This window comes from Callorhinus ursinus, unplaced genomic scaffold (genome assembly GCF_003265705.2).
Source record: "Callorhinus ursinus isolate GAN/ISIS: 27379988/994484 unplaced genomic scaffold, GSC_fseal_2.0 scaffold3, whole genome shotgun sequence".
Lineage (NCBI taxonomy): Eukaryota > Metazoa > Chordata > Mammalia > Carnivora > Otariidae > Callorhinus > Callorhinus ursinus.
The window spans coordinates 44,692,902-44,713,286 of NW_027397065.1; the positions used below are offsets into that span (position 1 = coordinate 44,692,902).

General features: G+C 34.6%; 1 protein-coding gene across 5 annotated transcripts in view; it reads left to right on the plus strand.

Moving 5' to 3' along the window:
• Positions 1 to 19,725, plus strand: part of CLINT1 (clathrin interactor 1) — a 58,932-nt gene extending 39,207 nt beyond the window's left edge. Inside the window, exons 7-13 of one of the 5 annotated variants that reach the window (XM_073890500.1) lie at positions 1,213 to 1,459; positions 3,654 to 3,723; positions 11,322 to 11,396; positions 14,724 to 15,010; positions 15,724 to 15,816; positions 16,650 to 16,800; positions 17,994 to 19,725. In XM_073890500.1, coding sequence (XP_073746601.1) covers positions 1,213 to 1,459; positions 3,654 to 3,723; positions 11,322 to 11,396; positions 14,724 to 15,010; positions 15,724 to 15,816; positions 16,650 to 16,800; positions 17,994 to 18,340 — 1,270 coding nt within the window. In that variant the 3' untranslated portion in view covers positions 18,341 to 19,725. Of the gene's footprint in view, positions 1 to 1,212; positions 1,460 to 3,653; positions 3,724 to 11,321; positions 11,397 to 14,717; positions 15,011 to 15,723; positions 15,817 to 16,595; positions 16,801 to 17,993 lie in introns of all 5 variants that reach the window. The other 4 variants (XM_025867129.2, XM_025867130.2, XM_025867132.2 and 1 more) reach the window with 4 other exon arrangements.
• The last annotated feature ends 660 nt before the right edge of the window (positions 19,726 to 20,385 follow it).

The following is a 20,385-nucleotide window of genomic DNA, read 5'->3' on the forward strand; positions in this document are numbered from 1 at the left end:
CATCATTAGTATTTGATGTAGTGTTCCATGAGTCAGTGTTTGTGCATAACACCCAGTGCTCCATGCAGAATGTGCCCTCTTTAATACCCATCACCAGGCTAACCCATCCCCCTACCCTCCTCCCCTCTAGAACCCTCAGTTTGTTTTTCAGAGTCCATCATGAGACGTTCTTCTTGATCCTTGATTTATAGAGGTTCCAAATTGATATTTAAGTAGAAATTGCTGTAGATTTGTCTGGGATAAATTAGTATAGTTTTAAGGAGAATTTTAATTGTTTTATTTCAGAATATTTATAAATTAAACCATCTACTCTAAAATTAAGTAATACAAGCACTGGAACATATTTCAGGTAATTTCTCTCTGTCCTGCTTGCACCAGAAAAAAACCTCAATGCTTTATTACTGAAGGACAAATTAGTGCTGATGTTTTAAATTCATGGCATATGAAAAACACAGTTTTATTATTATTATGTATGTTTTTCTTTTGCCCTGTTAAAAAAGGGAAAAAATCTTGAGTATGCCAAAAAAGGAATTATTTCAAAATATTTTAAATATGCTTTTTCCTGTAAAGCAGTTAGTAAGGTATAAGTTTGATCTCCTTATACTGTAGTAAAATAGAGCACTATTGTTGTAAAGTGCAATACTTCATATTTTTTTGCATTTACAGGTGAGCATTTAGTCATTTGAATTTAGTTAGGATAGTGTTGAAATTTCAGTGTCCACTGAAATTATATTTTACTATGTATTTGTATGAGTATATGAGTCAGTGACAGAATTGTTATTTAAATGGGACTGTAGTTTGCACATGGTCCATTTCAAGAAAATGGTCATCAAATGCAGATGTTTGAGCTCACAGGACCTCATCAGTTGATTCTGATATTTTATTTTTTAATTAAGCTTTAAATCTATAATACATAAAACCTTGAATTACTTCAGACTTTTTTTATTTGTACACATTTATGTAAATATGTTTTTGTAGCAGTGTTTTAGACTTACCTAGGGAATTGAGCAGGTTCCCATTTCGCCTCCCCAGCACATACATATCATTATTATTCAGATAGCTTAGATAACATTCTCTTGATCCCTGTCAAATAGTCGGAGTATGGAATTTTGGAGTTACTGCATTTGAAATTCTTTAGCTCAAATCACTGAGGGCTCCATTTTAAAATAATCCCTAGTCTTATTATTTTGCTTCATTTTTAATATCTTTTAGTGACAGTGATGAGGAAAAGAAAGCAAGAAGAGGCAGATCTCCCAAAGGTGAATTCAAAGATGAAGAGGAGACTGTGACGACAAAGCATATCCATATCACACAGGCCACAGAGACCACCACAACCAGACACAAGCGCACAGCAAATCCTTCTAAAACCATTGATCTTGGAGCAGCAGCACATTACACAGGGGACAAAGCAAGTCCAGATCAGAATGCTTCAACTCATACACCTCAGTCTTCACTTAAGGTGGGAAAGGCATGAGTTTACACACTATACACAGTGTTATTCTTATAGATTACTTCTAGAATTACTGCAATAGGCTTGGGCATTCCTAGGCAATCATATTAATTATAGATCGTCTGACCTGTATTACTCAGAGTCATTAATAATAAGAAATCTCTTTGGGGAAGAAACCTGTCCAATTGCTGCATGATTGTGTATGCACTTTCTATGAAAGTAGAAATGACACTTTGGGTTCGTTTGGGAACAGTGGCGAATCAGAATGTAGTGCATTTGTTTCTTTCTAGACACCATCACTGGTTGCCAAACACAATGAGATTCACTAAGGAAAAGAGGAGATTATTTAGAAGTTGTAAGAAATGACAGAAGAGGACCAGCTAGATATATAGGGGAAATAGTCTTATTTTTATATAGAGATGTTGCCTATGAAGGGAGGCTTATTTGCCTCACTACTGATCAGTAGCAGCACTACTACCTTCTTCATTTGTTTTTTATTCACCCACCAAAATGAAATCCACCTACTAGATAACCTGGCCACAAGCTAGTGTTTTGTCAGTCTCCCCCACTAGTGTTTACCCAGCTTGTGTCTTTGCATCAGAAGTAGCAAAAAGCTAGGGAAAACATTTTTCTAATGTATCCTGCAGATTGTAGTTAACTCTAAAGCTAGTCATACTTAGTGGCAAGAACAGGTTCTCTGTCAAGTTTTGCCAAATATCTTCCGTGTATAATTGCACCCATCTTTTTAGTTTTGATGAAAACCTCAATTAAAACTCAACTTTAGTTGTAGTTAAAGAGGGGAAATGGCTTTGTTAGTTCTTTGTTGTCTTAGATTTCCCCTGCTATACATATAGTTAGCTTACTGATGGCTGTGCAGGATCTGGTAGATAGTCATAATTAAAACCTGAATACATATGGCTGTTTTAGGAGAATTCATGTCAGGTTGCACAAGGAAAATCACCCAAACTATATAACTTTTTTTTAACAATAAGTTAAAACTTTTGTATGTTAAAAGATTTTAAATAGCAATTTGTAATATAGCCTAAATACATGTCACTCTGCCATAAATATTTTACATTGATAGTGTAAGCTTTGTGATTTTTTTTTTTTAAACTACAAAAATAATGTCTAGAAGGCCAGAGTTTTTGGAAAGTTACTCAACTGCTTGGATCTCTTTCAATCTCAAAGCCTTTTTGAATCAGCATATAGTGTTTTAATCTTCAAGGCCTAAAATAACATGCCTACGAACTTAGTGTTTCCCTGTTGCCTAGCAATTTGTTCTAATTATCATATATGTATTGAACATATAGGACATTTGCATCAAGGTACTTAGGACTATAGGGAAGAGAAAAATCATGAACTCCAGCCCACATTTTAGTTTGGGAACTAAATGTGAACCAATTAGATGTGAAGTTATATCAAACAACATAGAATGACTTTGGTATACAAATAGTAATCCAAGAATCCTGGAATCATAAAATCATAGAATTTTAGAGCTGGTTAGGATCTTGGTCTCTAATCCAATGGATCTCAGACCTTCTTATGTTTTGGAATTCTCCAGGGAACTTTGTCAGCCTATATAGGCCAAGATCCCACCCTGGGCAGGTGTGACTCAATGTTGTGATGGGCTGGGGCATAAGTATTTTTTAGTTTTTCTCAAATGATTCAGATATATAGCATTAAGATTTGAGTGGGGGGGGGGGGCGCCTGGGTGGCTCAGTCGTAAAGCTGCTGCCTTTGGCTCAGGTCATGATCCCAGGATCCTGGGATCGAGCCCCGCATCGGGCTCCCTGCTCAGCGGGAAGCCTGCTTCTCCCTCTCCCACTCCCCCTGCTTGTGTTCCCTCTCTCGCTGTCTGTCTCTCTGTCAAATAAATAAATAAAATCTTTAAAAAAAAAGATTTGAGTGGGAACTGGAAGGTATGTTTTCCAGAGTGAAATGCAGTAGGAAAAGAAATGAGTTAGGGAAAACAGTAGATGATGTTAGGGATTTTACAGTGCTAGGGATAGAATTACTTAAAAATAACTATCTCTGCATAAGACTTCAAGGTCACTTCTCTTCTTTCAGAAAACTAAATGTACCCTTATTAAGATGTTATGGGTATTTGTGTCTAAGTTGAGGATCAGAGATGACTAGAGCAGGTTTAAGAAAATAGTAGAAATTTGTTTTCTAAGCTTATTTAAAGGTCTGTGTGTGTTTTCAGACTTCAGTGCCTAGCAGCAAGTCATCTGGTGACCTTGTTGATCTGTTTGATGGCACCAGCCAGTCGACAGGTAAGCTTCCACATTAGCTTTTTTCTTTTCAGTAACCTTGATTTCAGAGTTAATTTTTCAAAATGCCAAATAAAGGATAGAATGAAAAATTTTTTTGCATTGCATTTATTTTTAATGTGAAATTAGTGAGCTTTGAGCATTATTTGGGAAAAATTGTTTAATTGCCTAAAGTAAAGAGGAGTGCTTAAATATTTGACCAATAATTCAGTAATATCTCTCTTCTTAATCTCTTAGTGCTGAATGGGGTCCTTTGCTTTCTCTATAAGCAAAAATGTACTGCTCTGCCCATTTTACTGTCTTTCCTTAAATCTTAATTCTGGCTCTCAACATCAGCTATAGTAGAATTCATTTAAACTTTTTACTAATTATTTAACAAGTACTTATTGAACCAGACAGTGGTCTCTGTGCTTGAGGTATAATGCTTAGTGAAACAAAGGTCTTGCCCTCATGGGAAGGTAGGTGGAAGAAGTAATCTTTAATCAAAGAGTCCCATATAGTTACCTAGTTACAAACATGCTAAGAGCTTTGGAGGAAAGGGGCATTCTATGAAAGCACGTAACCTACCTGACATATTTTAAGGAGGCCATAGCAAAACAGTAGTCTCTTTACCAAGATTTTCTTAGAGATAGGATTAATTATTTCTTCAGTTAGATTTTCAGTATATGCCAGATTTGATTTGAGTAATTTCCTATATATTGTTTTCAAGAAAATTGGCATTTTAGGTTGCATTTGATGATTATGGAGTTCTAATAAAGTCCTATGCTACAAGTCAAAACAGCTTAAGAAATAGAGCTTCTGTTTAAAGATGATCTTTCCCAACCTGTTTAAAGTTTATTTCACATTAAAACGTAGATGGTAAGACTGGTGTATAAGTAATGTACAAGGTAAATCTATTGTTCCTCAACGTGTATAGTGATTTTTCAAAAGGGAATTGGTTTAAAAATTTACATTAGTGCTTAAATGGAAGCCTGTGGTTTTCATTGATAGTTTAGCACATGTAATTAATAGAAAGTCTTCTGTTATTTTCTTCTTCTCCTTGCCCACTGTTATAAAATTCTTGGACTGGGATTGAATTTCATGGGGCATCTGGTTCAACCAAGTTTCTGAGCTTCTTCAGTTCCTGTTCCCTTTTTTCTATAACTCTTTAACTGTTCCTAAAATTATTCTGTAAACTCTATTGAACTGTCATGCCCAAGGTTACAAACAACTACATTAGTTTAACAATTTATGGTGGTGTCTTTTTGTATGTTTAAAATCTTAGCTGTAGAGGCATCTGGGTGGCCCCGTCGGTTAGGCGTCTACCTTCAGCTCAGGTCATGCTCTGTGGGTCCTGGGATTAAGCCCCACATCAATCCCTGCGGAGCAGGGAGCCCGCTTCTCCCTCTCCCTCTACTGCTGCACCCCCTGGTTGTGCTCTCTCTCTCTCTCTGTCAAACAAATAAATCTTTAAAAAATAAATAAAAATAAAATCTTAACTGTAGTATTAACAGTTAGTGTGTAGTCATATAATACAGACACAGTGTCACAGAATTTCAACTATTTTGGACTTCCTGGCATGAAATATTAAGGAGCCCCTTTCATGCATCTGTGGAAAGTTTTAATGGAGCAATCAGAGAAGAATTAACTAGGAAGGTCAGATGAGTGATGTAATTTTTTTCTTAAGTGATACCAAGATTGCTTTGAACAGAGAGAATTATTAAATAACCAGCATGCTTCCTTTGCTTGGCAAGAAACCGTTGAGTGCTTTTTCTTCAGTGCAGACAGTTAGATTGACTAATTAAATAGAAGTAGCAGTTAATATTAATACAGTAATTGAGACAAAGTCTGAATGAAATCTGAGAAGTTTCTTGCCTTAATGTTTTATCATAATATTCTCTAAAAACAAACTGAATACAGTTTGTCTACATCAGAATTATTTTTTAAAGTTCTCTTCTATTTGAAACAGTATGCTTACCCAGTTTGTGTAAAAGCCCCTCCAGTCATGACATAATTTGTTACCCCAAATCTCTATTTAAATACTTTAGTAAGATATTTTAAATTGACTTGAGCAGTGGAAAAACTATTGGATATTAAATCTCCAGCATCTACACATGAAAAAGTCTGAGAATCTACATATTAAGCATTGCTATTTGGCATACCATTTGGGTGTCATTTACCAGATGTGCCTCTATTTATAATATTACCATCATGCAAGTAATATGGGCATGAACTGTAAACCTAAGCAGATAAGGCGGCCTCTGTACCTCTCACCAGATAAATACCTCCTCTGAGAATATGCTCAGATTTTTTTTTTTTAATATGTTACAACATCCTTTTGTTAACATCTTCAAAAGTATGTGTGGCAAAATCATTGGAGAATATCTACCAAGTTTTAAAATATACATGTGAAATCCGTTCACCAACAATCCATCACCACAATGGTGATATTCTTTTAAAATCTGCACTCTAAGGATATTTTGGTGGCTTTTACATATAGTACATTTCTAAGTAAACATTTTTAAAAATGAATTTTACAGTATTTAGAAAATAGGCCAGTTAAAACTAGAATGCCAAAAACATCCCATTTCATTTTTTTACTGTATCTCACCTTTGTAAAAGGCCACATGGTCTCCTTTGTCCCTTTCTAATTAAGGAATTTAGGTCTTGATCGACATACTATTCCAGAAGTTATCTCTAGTACAATAAATGAGGTTGAAGAGAAAATACACTTTAGTCAGTACAAATAGAGGGCCGTTACGTGACTTGCAATATGTTTTGAATTCTTTTTTTTTTTTTAGTTTAAAAATTGTTTTAAAGATTAAGGTATGTCAAATCCAAAATGTTGATTGCATTTGTATTTGAACCTGTTGCCTTGTACCCAGTAATCACAAAAATCAGTTGAGGATATTTACGTGAATATGAACCATATTCTTACATATTCAGTATACTGACTTATATGTTAAAATTTCCATGGGGTTGTCTCTAATTTAAGCCAAGTTTACTAAAAATAAAATTTTTTTAACATACTCTCTTCACTTAATTAAAGTCATGCATGCTCATTTTAGAAATTTGACGGAAAACAAGTGATTCACCATGACGTGGATGCATAATAATTTGAGTGAATACTCTTTTTTTAAGTATACTTTCTATATATTCAGTCAATATATTAAGCATTTATTACATGGCAGATTTTTTTCAGGCTTTTGATAAGGCTTTTTTCTGTGAACTGCTTTTCACCCAAGTTCTCATGACCATTTCCCTATGATCGTTGGTATTCTTTTACAAACTTGTAATTGCTTTATATCTTAACAGTGTATGGATATGCTGTAATTTATTTAACCAGATAGTCTCTTATTTTTTGGGTATTAGGTTTTGTTTTGTTTTTTTCCGAATTTTTCTCTATTACAGTAGTGGAGTAGCATCTTTTAAAACCATCCAGTTTGGTAAGGAGAAAATAGTATTTCATTTCATTTTACATTCGTTTGATGCCTGAGTTTGAATACTTTTCATGTTCTTATAGGCCAGTTGTAACTTATCTTTCCATGTTCCTTTGTCCATTTCTTTTAGTGGGGGTATTTATCCTTAGTGTTTTATATGTAAACTTCACGTATATATGTATATATATTAATCTTTGTCATACGTTTATTTTTTTTGCATTGTCAGTTCTTTTTATATTTACTAGAATTATTGCACAAGTTTTTTATAAGGTAATCTAGATTAAATTCTTTGAAGTTTAGCACTGTCAGTTCAGCTATATTTTTCCTGTTCACAGTATTGCTTTGGAAAATACATGTTCCCAGCTGGTGATTGTAAATAACCTCCTTGCTATCCTGAAAAGGCAGATGGAAATGGTTCATTTATAATGACAGCTCTCATGTGGGAATCTTGAAGGATAGCTCTTGTGAAATTTAGCAATCTTCCACATGCAGCAATTTTTGGTACACTTTATTTAAATTCCCTTAGATAGAAGTTATCTGAGAAAATGCTTCAGTATAGAAAATTTCTGTTGAATTTAAGGCATTGGTATGAATATCATCACACATATAGGTAAGGTTAGTCCCTCCTAGGAGAGAGAAACTTTTCCTAAAAGAAGTAAAGAGATTCTAAATTACTGAGATAGTTTGAGACCGTTTTCAAAGATCATATTGTGTAAAACCCAAGGAGTAGCATAATCTGTGGCACCTCAAAAGATTAGAGAAAATTTAAGTCCTTTTCAAGAAAAGGTGGCTTCTATTTGTAAAATATCATGTGGGTTTCCATTCTTTACTTGCAGTATTCTTAAATTGGTTATGTTGAAATCAAACTCCCTATAGTATGGGTGGAGAGGTATAATATTTGCTGTAGATAAGTTATGAATACAATATAACTTCAGTTCAGATGTGAGAAGGTAAAGCAATGGAGTAACGAAGGTAGGTAATTATCTAAAATACTAAATCAGGATATGACAAAAATAAAATATCCTGTTTGAAGTTATGATCCTGTAGTATTCAAGTGCCTTTTTCTACATCATGCACTTTCTTTGTAGCCCAGACTGGATAAGATTTGAAAATCCCTAACTTGTTTAGCATAATAAATTACATATTGATGTCTATTCACTGCTGGATGAAGCAAATTAAAATAATCCCCAATTTTCAAATCCCTTAATGTTGTAGCAAATGATTAACTGTCATTCTGTTACCTAACAGTATACTTTGATCAATATTTTTAACATGAAGCAACAACACAGAAGACAAATTTATGAATATAAAGCAGCAACTATTTGCAACGTTCGTGTCCCTGCTAGTTTTTATTAATATATGTGCTTGTTTATATAGTTTAAAAATATAGCTCATTGATCTCTTATGCCCCTCACCACATTTTTTCATGATTTTGTATCTTTAAAGAAGAGAAAAACAAATCACTGTGATGTTATTCTTTGGATAAAGTGAAAGTAGCCAGATGAACTGTAGTGTTGGTAGGAATTGAGAACCTTGGCCTTGGTGGGAGTTAGTTCATTGTGAGTGAGGATATATGTGAATATGTGCATCTGTAATGAGGTAAAGAAATGAGAAATTTGTTATGCTTGCTGATAGTTGACTACAGTAAATGTGCATTAAAAAGAAATACCAAGTACACATGTACCAGAAACTGATTTGTTCCTTTTATTACTGCTGGCCATTTATTAAGAAGGGAAGATGGTTCTAGTTTAATTAACCCAGTTGAGTGTAGCAGATGGGGCAGAATGTCTTGCAGCGATAAGACAATTCAGAAATGGCACCAGATGTTGGAATCTGTCCCTGGTGGTATTTGAGTGCAGCCCAGATGTTCCAGTCCCACCTGGCTAGTTTCTAAGCACTGCAGGCTAAGCAGCTGTGATGTAACCTATATAATGTTCACATAACACTAAAAGCACCATAATTGAACTGCTGCTCTAAACTTCTAAGGTTGTGACTCTTAAAAGGTGAAATCTTTAAGGACAAAGAAAAATAAGGACAGCTATTTAAGGTTTTAGATCCTTTGGCTATTGCTATTTCGTTGATAACTGAATTGGACAGAAATGGAATATTAAAATTTAGTATAATATTGTTCAAATTGTAGGTAAAAGTAAATATTCTTATCCATGTAGTGTTTACAAATAAAAATTTGTATGAGAATGTGCTGTTACGCGCACAGAGATTGATTTGCAGCCTTTGGATCTCACCTCTTTAAAAACACCAATCTAGAAGTAGCAAAAACCTGTTATTTTTTCATGTATTAAAAATGTAATTATCTGCCTGTTCATGGAGTAGACAATAGAAAACAAATAGTCCACCAAAATAATTGCATTCATTTTTTCCCTATGTAGCTATTAAAACTGATGTTTATGCAAATCAACCTCAAAAATTTTTCCCTTTTTATTTATAAAAAACTACAAACCTATAGAAAATTTGCCACATTTTTTTTATAAATTTTTTTTTAAAGATTTTACTTATTTATTTGACAGAGACATAGCGAGAGAGGGGAACACAAGCAGAGGGAGTGGGAGAGGGAGAAGCAGGCTTCCCATGGAGCAGGGAGTCTGATGTGGGGCTCCATCCCAGGACCCTGGGATCATGACCTGAGCCGAAGGCAGATGCTTAATGACTGAGCCACCCAGGCGCCCCAGAAAATTTGCCACATTTTCTTCATCTCTCTCTCTCTAGATCGTTTTTGTTGTTTTACTGTGTACCATTTGTTTATTGTGTACCATTTGAGAGAAAATTGGAAATACCAGGACATTTTGCCCCCAAAATACTTAAGCATATATCTTCTTAAAACAGGGACATTCTCCTTTATAATCACAATATAATTTTCATACCTGGTATATTTAACATTTAAGCAGTATTGTCTAATATATAGACCGTTTTCAGATTTCCCTGATGTCTCAATTATGTCATTTCAGAATAGCACTTTTTTAAAAAATCCAGAATCCAGTCAAGGATCATGCATTTCATTTACTTGTCATGTTTCTTTAGGCTCCTTTAATCTGTAGCAGGCCCCGTGTTTTGTCTTTTATGATGTTGACATTTTCTGAAGAGTCTTGAGTTGTTTTGCAAAATGTCCCTCAATTTGTAATTTGTCTGATTCATTCCTCATGATTACATTCAGGTTAAATATTTTTGGCTGGAATTCTTGACACGGGTGATGATCTCCTTTTCAGTCCCTTGCCATTAAAGGGCCCACGATTACTGTTTTGTCTGATTATTAGTGGCATTAAATTTGATCAGTTGTTTAGGTTGATATCCATTCAGTTTCTCCATTGTAAAAGTAGCTTCATTCCTTTGTATTTACTAAGTAATCTGTGGGGTGATGTTTGGTGATTATGTGAATATCTTACTCCCTAGCAACATTTTACCCAGGTTTTAGCATCCACCAAAGATTCTTTTTTTTTTAAATTTTTTATTGTTATGTTAATCACCATACATTACATCATTAGTTTTTGATGTAGTGTTCCATGATTCATTGTTTGTGCATAACACCCAGTGCTCCATGCAGAATGTGCTCTCTTTAATACCCATCACCAGGCTAACCCATCCCCCCACCCTCCTCCCCTCTAGAACCCTCAGTTTGTTTTTCAGAGTCCATCATCTCTCGTGGTTCGTCTCCCCCTCCGACTTACTCCCCTTCATTCTTCCCCTCCTGCTATCTTCTTCTTTTTCTTTTTTCTTAACATATGTTGCATTATTTGTTTCAGAGGTACAAATCTGTGATTCAACAGGCTTGCACAATTCACAGCGCTCACCATAGCACATACCCTACCCAATGTCTATCACCCAGCCACCCCATCCTTCCCACACACCAAAGATTCTTATAAAGAGCCTAATCAACTGGATAAAACACAGGTCCACACTGTGTTCAGGCAGTGTAAGTGCGGGATAACTTAACCACAAGTGTAGTGTCAATTACTTACAAGATAAAGCACTGAAGAATGTAAGAGTTTGTGGTAGCTTAAAAGGAACATGGGATGTGAAAACCTAGATCAACAAACTAGCTTCTATGATGGGTCTGGAGCCTCTGATATTAGGTAATTTTTAAATGTGGTGCTAAAATGGCTTCCTGAAATTGCTATCTGTTGTTCTGTCGTTTTAACAGTTTAACTTTTCTTCATGCTTAATTTCTAGGAGGATCAGCTGATTTATTTGGAGGATTTGCTGACTTTGGCTCAGCTGCTGCATCAGGCAGTTTCCCTTCCCAAGGTATGATACAATGTGATTGGCCAGAAATATAGGGGCAGTGTAAAGGTTATCAAGACCAAACAGTTCCCTTCTCTACCAAATAAGCTTCTTTTTGGTGTTTTACTCTGTGTAGTATTTATAATTCCTAAATCCTAAAGAATTTATTCACAAAGGTATTTTATTGGGTCAGTGTCTTAAATATGCCAAATGAATTAATTTAGTTGCAAACTACTCAGGCAGGCACACCTAAATAAAATTGCCCTTTTTATAAGTGACTCTTGTTTAGCTTTTTTTGCGGGGGGGAAACAGCATGGTGGGGAGTGTGAATAAGTATAATTTCAATTTAGCAGGAAGAATAGTATGGTTTATGTTTAGCTTATATGATACGATCCCAAGGACATTGGGATTGGGCACACTATCTTAATAAAACTCATTTCTTTGTAATTTAGATATATATTAAGAGCATTTCTATAAAAGATTACGGAACTTCATTTTGACACATCCTTAAATAGTGAGCAGTTGAACCTCAGGCAAAACTTCCCTCCATGTTAGATTAGAAATTTTAAAATGCCCTCGATTTATTATGGTGATCATTTTGTAGTATATTACAGATACCAAATCTTTATGTTATGTACTTGGAACTAACAATATAGGTTTAAACATCAGGGATTGAGGTGAAGCATTTATCTTTTTTTCCCTTTCTTTATGAATATTTTTACCTTACTGCCTCTGCCATCTAGTATGGTAGCTGTTTAACTTTGGGAAAGCTGGTGAGCCTCTAACTTTCTAAAATCAGGAACACCATTTGACATGGTTCTTTATAAGAATATAAAGTAATGTCTATAGAAGTGTATAGAATAGAGACTAAGTTTGTTATTAAGTGTCCTTGAAGTTGTAAAGGAGTTGGCTGTAGTATTTTTTGGTATAAATCTTGTCACTCTGAAGTTTGAGAGATAAGATGAAAATTTAGTTATAAATTTTAAACATGAGGTGAGGCAGGGAGAAAAGGTGTAATTTAGCTGAATTAGTCTTACTCCTTTCAAGTAGAATTATTGCCATTAGACTAATTGAATTAAAATTTATATTTAGTAAACTGATTTAGTTCTGTGAGGATTTAGGAAGAAAGATACATAGGCTTTAATCATCTGGGGTTATTTTGATAGCCTACTTGTATAAATTCTGAGTATTTCCCAGTAACAAATTGTGGAGTGATTAACTTCATTTTAGAAGTGTGGTTATGTCTTCTAAGGGTTAATAACTTACTTTAGGCAAATCAAATGGAAGATAAACATTGCCCTTAATTTCACAGACTGCCTGTGTAATTCTCAGAGTTTTTATGTATATAAAGTTGCCTACTTTGCAAATAATTCGAATATCTTAATGTTGCTAAGTGATACATCTCTTCATCTGTATGCGTGTGATTAATATAACCTGATCACCATTACGCAAGGGGCTGAAACTGTTGCAACTATGATTAATCATTTCTGAACAATATATGCCCCACTAGAAATCTCTTCCTCCTATGATTAATCATCTCAGATAAGGTTTTCAGATGGGGCAACACATATTGCCCCAGTTTCCATTCTTACTCTGTTTCATAGATCAAGCATATAGGAAATGAGCATAAAGTTTACCTTCATCCTTCAAGTCTTTCTTAAATTAGTTTAAATTGTTTAATATATAGAACTAATTGTAAAACTCTTAAATCAGTCTTTTTTGTAAAGATAAAAGACATGTTTTAGTAAAACCCTGAGGTAATGAATATTAGCCCAGTTCTTGTATTAAATTGTTGGTAGAGCGTGGGTTTTCTAAGTGAATTATTTTCTTTTGAAGAGGCTCACATTTTAATATGGTAATAGAGAAATATAATTTTAAAGACTTAATGTTATTGTTCCTGTAGATATTTAGCATAATAAGACATAGTATGGAGTGGTTGGTTACCTTTCAGGCTAGACAAAATGTATTTCCAAGTTGTAAGTGAACATGAAGTACAAAGAGATGGTGTTAATTAACTTGGAAATATATACTGTTCTCTTTCAGATGACAGTTTATATGAGCTCTTTCTTCACCTTTGCTTTTTCAACTTCCATTAATTCATATTTATCTATTTGTCCCTTTCTCAAAGAAAGGTTTATTTACTTAGAGTCATGCATAGTCTGTTTAAATAATTTTTTTTGTTATCAGTTGCCTTTATATTTATTGTGTTCCAAATAGTATGTATACAGAATTTTAGAAGCTTGACCTACATTGTTTTATGGCATACCTAAAGGAAGGTGAATGTGGTGCCTTTGGTCCTCCTCTGCATTTTCACAATTAATCCATAGTAACAAGAATAAACCCTAAATGCACTTATATATTAAATTAATCCTCACACAAAAAAATATTTAATCTTCACTACTTAGATTTTTTAGAAAGTGAGACACAGAGGGGCTATGTAGTTTTCCCAGGGTCACTCATCTGGTAAGGTACAAAAACCATGCTCTTCTTAAACACTATAGTCCATTAATTATCAATTTTTATATAATGCATTAAATCTTAAACTTGTTATAATTATCTTTGTAATGATAAGAGTTCCCCCCCTTTTTTAATATTAGCATTGAGTTCCCTTCTATACCCCGCTTTTTATTTAAATAAATAAATTGAACAGTCCGATTTGAGGCAAATACTGTACTAAGGTTATACCATGGCTGTCTTGTGGCCCTTGTGTTGTCAATGAAAGCATGGCCAAAAGAGTAAGAACTTCTTACAGAAATTTACTAACCCTACTCTTAATTTTACTGAGTTTTTCTTTTCCATGCTTTTCTGTTTTGTTTCTTTCTGAATTTTATCTCATGAATTTGGGATTTTATTTACATGAGACCATATAAATCATAGTTTTATTTCTCTTTAAACCTTTCCAAGTAATGAATGGGTGAAATGAGTTGAATTTTCTGATTTTATTGAGTGTCTCCTCACTTGAGGATTCTCAATCTCCCAGCAAAAAGTTTAACTAGTTAAGTTTTCTTGCTCTTCAGGGTCTTAGGCTAATTCATATTTGTTTAGCTCGCAGTATATTTGATGATATGCAAACATAGGATGAAGGAAAGTTTTGATTGTAATTTCTGTGTATCACCTCAGACCTGCTAAGAGGTGGATTTTACTTTATATGTGAATTTTTTTTTCCTTTGCCACCTTGTTAACATTTGTGGAATATTCATGAGAAAAATAATGTCCAGATGGAGATGGTACCTGCAGATGTTAATCTGGATGGACACAGATCAGCTCTAATTTGTTTCATTTCATAGATTGTTATTTTGGTCTGCGCATTTCAGAAAGTTTCTTACCCTCACTGTTCCTTCTTAGTTACAGCAACAAGTGGGAATGGAGACTTTGGTGACTGGAGTGCCTTCAACCAAGCCCCATCAGGCCCTGGTGCCTCCAGTGGTGAGCTCTTTGGCAGTGCCTCACAGCCATCTGTAGAACTTGTCAGTGGCTCACAACCAGCTTTAGGCCCACCTCCAGCTGCCTCAAATTCTTCGGACCTATTTGATCTTATGGGCTCATCCCAGGCAACCATGACATCTTCCCAGAGTATGAATTTCTCTATGATGAGCACTAATACTGTAGGCCTGGGGTTGCCCATGTCAAGATCACAGGTAAGTTGTCTGCCTCCCTTGGAAACTTTGATTCCTAGTCTTTGAGACTCTGTAACTAATGTAATGGTAGACTATTGTGAGACAGAAAAAAAAAGCCATACATAGATTGTTTTTGCACACTGCATTTATCTTAGACTCTGTCCGCTGGTAGTCATTTGGGTTCTGGAGAGCAAGGCCTTCTCACCCATCTTGTAGTCCATGCAAAGCCAAGCATGATGCGTTGCACAGAGAAGGCGCTTGCTAAAAATTTATTGAATTCATAAACAATTTGGTATTTAGTAGTTTAAAAAATCTATTTTTAATAAGGAATAGAGATAATTGCTTCACCCTGACCTATATTCACTTAGTAAAATCTTTAATCCTCAAAAAAATGTCATTGATTGCAAGTAGTCGTTACTAATATAGAAAATCATTCTCTAAGATGATGAATACTTTTCCCTATTTTAGGCCTGCTCTACATTATGTAATTTTTATATAGGCTCTTCTGTCACCTCTCATTTTCATAAAGAAAACTAAATGGGAGTTTTTTACTTCACTTTTTTACAGTTAAATCTAAATTACCTAATACTAAGAATTCACACAAGCACAGAGTTAGAGTATATCTGTCTGAGTTGTACCAGGAACTTGCTGTTTTCGATTCAGGCAATTCAGAATATTTTTTATGATGCTAATTACTCATTTTAATGTGTAGATTCTCCTCTTTTGGGTATTAGGATGGAGGAAGAGAAGAAAGAAGCAGAAAGGTGATGTTCTATATAACCGAAGTTGGACCTAACATTAAGAAAAACGACATGAAGGGCACACCAGTACCATTAAATTGAACTGTGCACCACTAAACAAGCCCAAACCACATTATTCTTTTGCGTTTCTTTCACGTGGTCTAAACATAAAGCCAATCTACTTATTTGCAGTCTTAATTGCCGCTGTGTTGTAATTATTTACATTGGTACATTTTTAATTATTTTTCCTGTTTCTATTCCTTTTCCTTTTTTCTATCCTTTTCATAGTTATCTTTAGTAACTACGAGGCATCCCTGCTTCTTTCTCCTGAATTTCTCCTATCCTGAATTGGTCCACATATATCAAGTTCCACTAATGTTGCTCACTTTAGGCAATAGAAGTGTACATAGAGCAGGAAAATGTCAGAATTTATGCAGTATAATTTGCTGCTTTGATAGTTCTGCTTTTTATAGCATGAGAAATCATATCCTGAATTCCATCTTGTAATAATAAATTTCCACTTGTATATTTCCTTAAAGCTGTCCTAACCTGAAGTTGGTAGTTGCCGTGGGTGGGATGATGGCATCTAGACTTTGGGTGATGGGAGGGTAATTGTTCATATAAATATGTTGGTGGTTTTTGTGGGTTTTTTTTTTAACCCCAAACATGATTTGGGATTCAGAGGAACCTTTTGGGTAAGCTAGTGATTCAGCTTAAAGAACAGCCTAGAACTTTTGTGGTTCTTTCTGGTTTCAGGAGTTTGTTACTAAATCTAGTGTGTATCTGAAGTTATTGTGATTAAATTGCCATTTGATAACTTTTATAGAGCAAATGCTTAATTTTTAGAGCATTTTTCTATTTTCCAGCCTTTGCAAAATGTTAGCACAGTGCTGCAGAAGCCTAATCCTCTCTATAATCAGAATACAGATATGGTCCAGAAGCCAGTCAGCAAAACCCTGCCCTCTACTTGGTCTGACCCCAGTGTAAACATCAGCCTAGACAACTTACTACCTGGAATGCAGCCTTCCAAACCCCAGCAGCCATCGCTCAATACAATGATTCAACAGCAGAGTGAGTTACCACAAGACATCTTGCTTCTTTGTGCACTTGTAATCTTTACCCTGATGCCAGGACTAGTTCAGGCCATGAAATAAGAATACGTGATGCAGACCATACTGAAGGCAACTGTGTGATTGCTTAGGATTTTTTTCCTGTGATACTGGCATATTGGGTTACTTTGTTTTCTGCTCTTGGCGTGATGACATTGATTATATTTTGGTGAGTTTGGGGAATCTAATCACTAAAATGAAAATATTTGTTGTAGAAAATGTTTTATATCTAGGTAAATATGACCAGGAAACAAAGATCATCTTAACTCCATAATCCAGGAATAATCACCATTAATATTTTTTCTGTCTTTTCTAACCATGTTTTTAATATTTGAAATCATTCTGTTTATATTGTTTTGTTTCTTACAGTTGTCATTCTGCATTAAATTACCATTTTTCCTGTATTTAATATTGTGAGGGAAAAATGATTTTTTAAATATTTATAGTTATCCATTATATCAGTGTACAGTTTCTTTATCGTTGGTTATTTCCGTTGTTTCCAGCTCTTTGCTATTATAAATAACTCCATGATTTTATATAAATATTTGTACTTGAGATTTTTTTCCTTAATGTAATGTTCTAAAAATAGAGTGAATCAAAGGGTATGAAGTTTTTCAAGGCCTTTGATTCATAGTAGCTCCTGACCACTCGTTAGGTTGAATTCAACAATATATTTCATCAGAATGATTTTAAAGTGCCTCATGAAAAAAAAAAAATGGGCGCCTGGGTGGCTCAGTCAGTTAAGCATCTGACTTTGGCTCAGGTCATGATCCCGGGGTCCTGGGATGGAGCCCCACGTTGGTCACCATGCATAGCAGAGAGTCTGCTTCTCCCTCTCCCTCTTACCCCTCCCCTGCTTATGCTCTCGCTCACTCTCTCGGTCTCTCTCAAATGAATAAATAAAATCTTAAAAAATTAAAGTGCCTCATGTTTTCCCCCAGCCCACTCCCAACTGTTTCTACATCTTTGGGAAACCAGAGTTAACAACCACAGAGTATTTTTCTAGAGCAAATAATGCGAGTTAATCGACTTTTCTTATAAAACCACTGTAAAGAATTTTATTAGGGCTTACAAGTGTTGATGGTCAGAAAGATTGTATTATTATTCTGCTTGTTGAATCTAATGTAAAGTTGTTTGTCTCTTTTCTTCTGGTAGATATGCAACAGCCTATGAATGTGATGACCCAAAGTTTTGGAGCTGTGAACCTCAGTTCTCCATCAAATATAATTCCTGTCCGACCCCAAACTAACCCTTTGATGGGGGGACCCATGCCTATGAGCATGCCCAGTGTGATGACTGGCACCATGGGAATGGCCCCTCTTGGAAATACTCCAATGATGAACCAGAGCATGATGGGCATGAACATGAACATGGGGATGTCAACTGCTGGGATGGGCCTCACAGGCACAATGGGAATGGGCATGCCTAACTTAGCCATGACTTCTGGAACTGTGCAACCCAAGCAAGATGCCTTTGCAAATTTCGCCAACTTTAGCAAATGAGAGATTGTAAAGGAGCAGATTGAATGAAGGATTTTTAATGTTGAAGATAGGTGATGTTGGGATGGAAAATGCTAATCAACTCCCCTTTTATCAATTAATTAAAATAAACCTACATAAAGAACCAAAAAGGCTGTTTTATAAAATGAAGTATCTAGTATTTCAGATGGCCAGGCGAGGGCACTTCAGATAAGGCAGTCAAAATCATTTTTCCCAGTGAGAATAGACCACAAGTGGGGTATTGAGACCTTGAAAGCCTTTATAAATTGAAGAGCCCATTTTAACATCATGATTTGTGGGAAGACTGGAATAGGGCTGAATAAATGTGTTTGAATCTCTAATTTTATACTTTTCTTTTCCTGAGGAACTTGATTTTTCTGTCCCTGAATCGCCTTGTCATAATTGGGTCTGTTCCTTTTACTACCACTCTTGAGTCCATAAATGAAATCATTAAAGTTGGATGATCAGTTTTTTATAAAAATATATATTTTTGTCCAAAAAAGGCATACATATGTGATTATGGCTAAATCAAAGGTAACTGGAATGTATATACTTTTGCTAATGTTCCAGCAACACTGCTATTACTATTATACTCTCCAAATTTTTATTGTAATGAAACTTCTTCAAGCAATTGGTGATAGCTATGTACTTTTCCCATATTTTCTGCTATAATTATCCTTTGCAGAACTAGGAAAAATATTTTTTTTCAGGACTGCTCTATGGTTTCCTTTAAAAGAAAAAAAAACCCTCCAGTATTTTTGTTTGTTTTTAGCAGTCATTATTTACAATTTGCAGTGGTTAACTTGGCAAGGCTTCCTTCCGTGTTTATCCCTGTAGCCACCACTTATCAGTCAGGAACAGTCAAAAGAGAAAAATATTTATTTTTATTTTTTTGGTGTCTTTTCAAAAAATTGAAAAGGTAAAAATTCATTAAAACTTTAAGTTAAATACAAATGTTAGAACTCAACAATGTTGGCTTTTAGATTTTATACAGTATTCGTTTTCTTTTGGTTTTGAGTGTATATACTATGGCATTAGCAATATGGTTCCAATAGAGAAGAGTTCTATATTAAAGGAGACCTGTAGCAGTCAAAGATTTTATTGATTTAATGGCAAATAAAGGAAATTAATTAAAATGTTTTCGTTTTCCTGCTGTAATTCTGCATTAAGCTCACATGAAAATCATGATTCTAGAGTTTGGAATGCAAAATTAATTGTTTTACCCTCAAGCTGGGAATATTTTTAAAAATAAATACTACAATATAGGTATCAAACTATTACTTCCCCACTTTGTGTTGAAATTTTTTTTATTAAATTGACAAAACTTTGTTTCCATTGTATTCATAATGTTCTGTTATACATAACATTAAAATGTTCATTAAAATCAATGTTGAACTGCTTTTTCTTTCATTCTGTTAGACATTTGAGACCGTTTGGGGAAAAAATAATTATAATTTGGGCAAAGTAATTTTTATAAATAATTTAAAATTATTTAATGACTTCTCTATTCTTTCCTCTCAGACTCTACTATTAGGAATTAAAAATGAAGCAGCAAAGATATCCTGACCCGCTCCATTCTTGCTAATGTTCCATCTACAACATTTCTAATTAGGCAGAAATTCATGTACTTCAGCTAAGTGGTAATGAAAAGTGATTCATTTGCTGAATAAGAGATGAGAGAGAGTGTAATTAGCTGACTGTGGTTTTTAATCTTTCAACAATTCAATGTGTTTAAATTAGTTTCAAAGAATAGGAGCTTTCAAGTGTTGTTACTTCAGAGCAATCAAGCCAGGCTCTGGTGGCAGCATGGAGAATATCTTCACTGATACTTAAAACACATAATCTTAAGTGAATTTTTTCATTAAACTGAGAGGTATAGCATCACCTTTTCAAATACATACAGTTCTCAGAGGAAATAAGTATTTTCTTTCTAAACTTTTGTGTTTAAAAATTCTTTTCTAATAAGATTTATCTGTAAAGCATTTTCTGTACTATGCCTCCTTCCTATATTATGTCGCTGAAGACAGAAGGGAGCCAGCCCCAGCTCA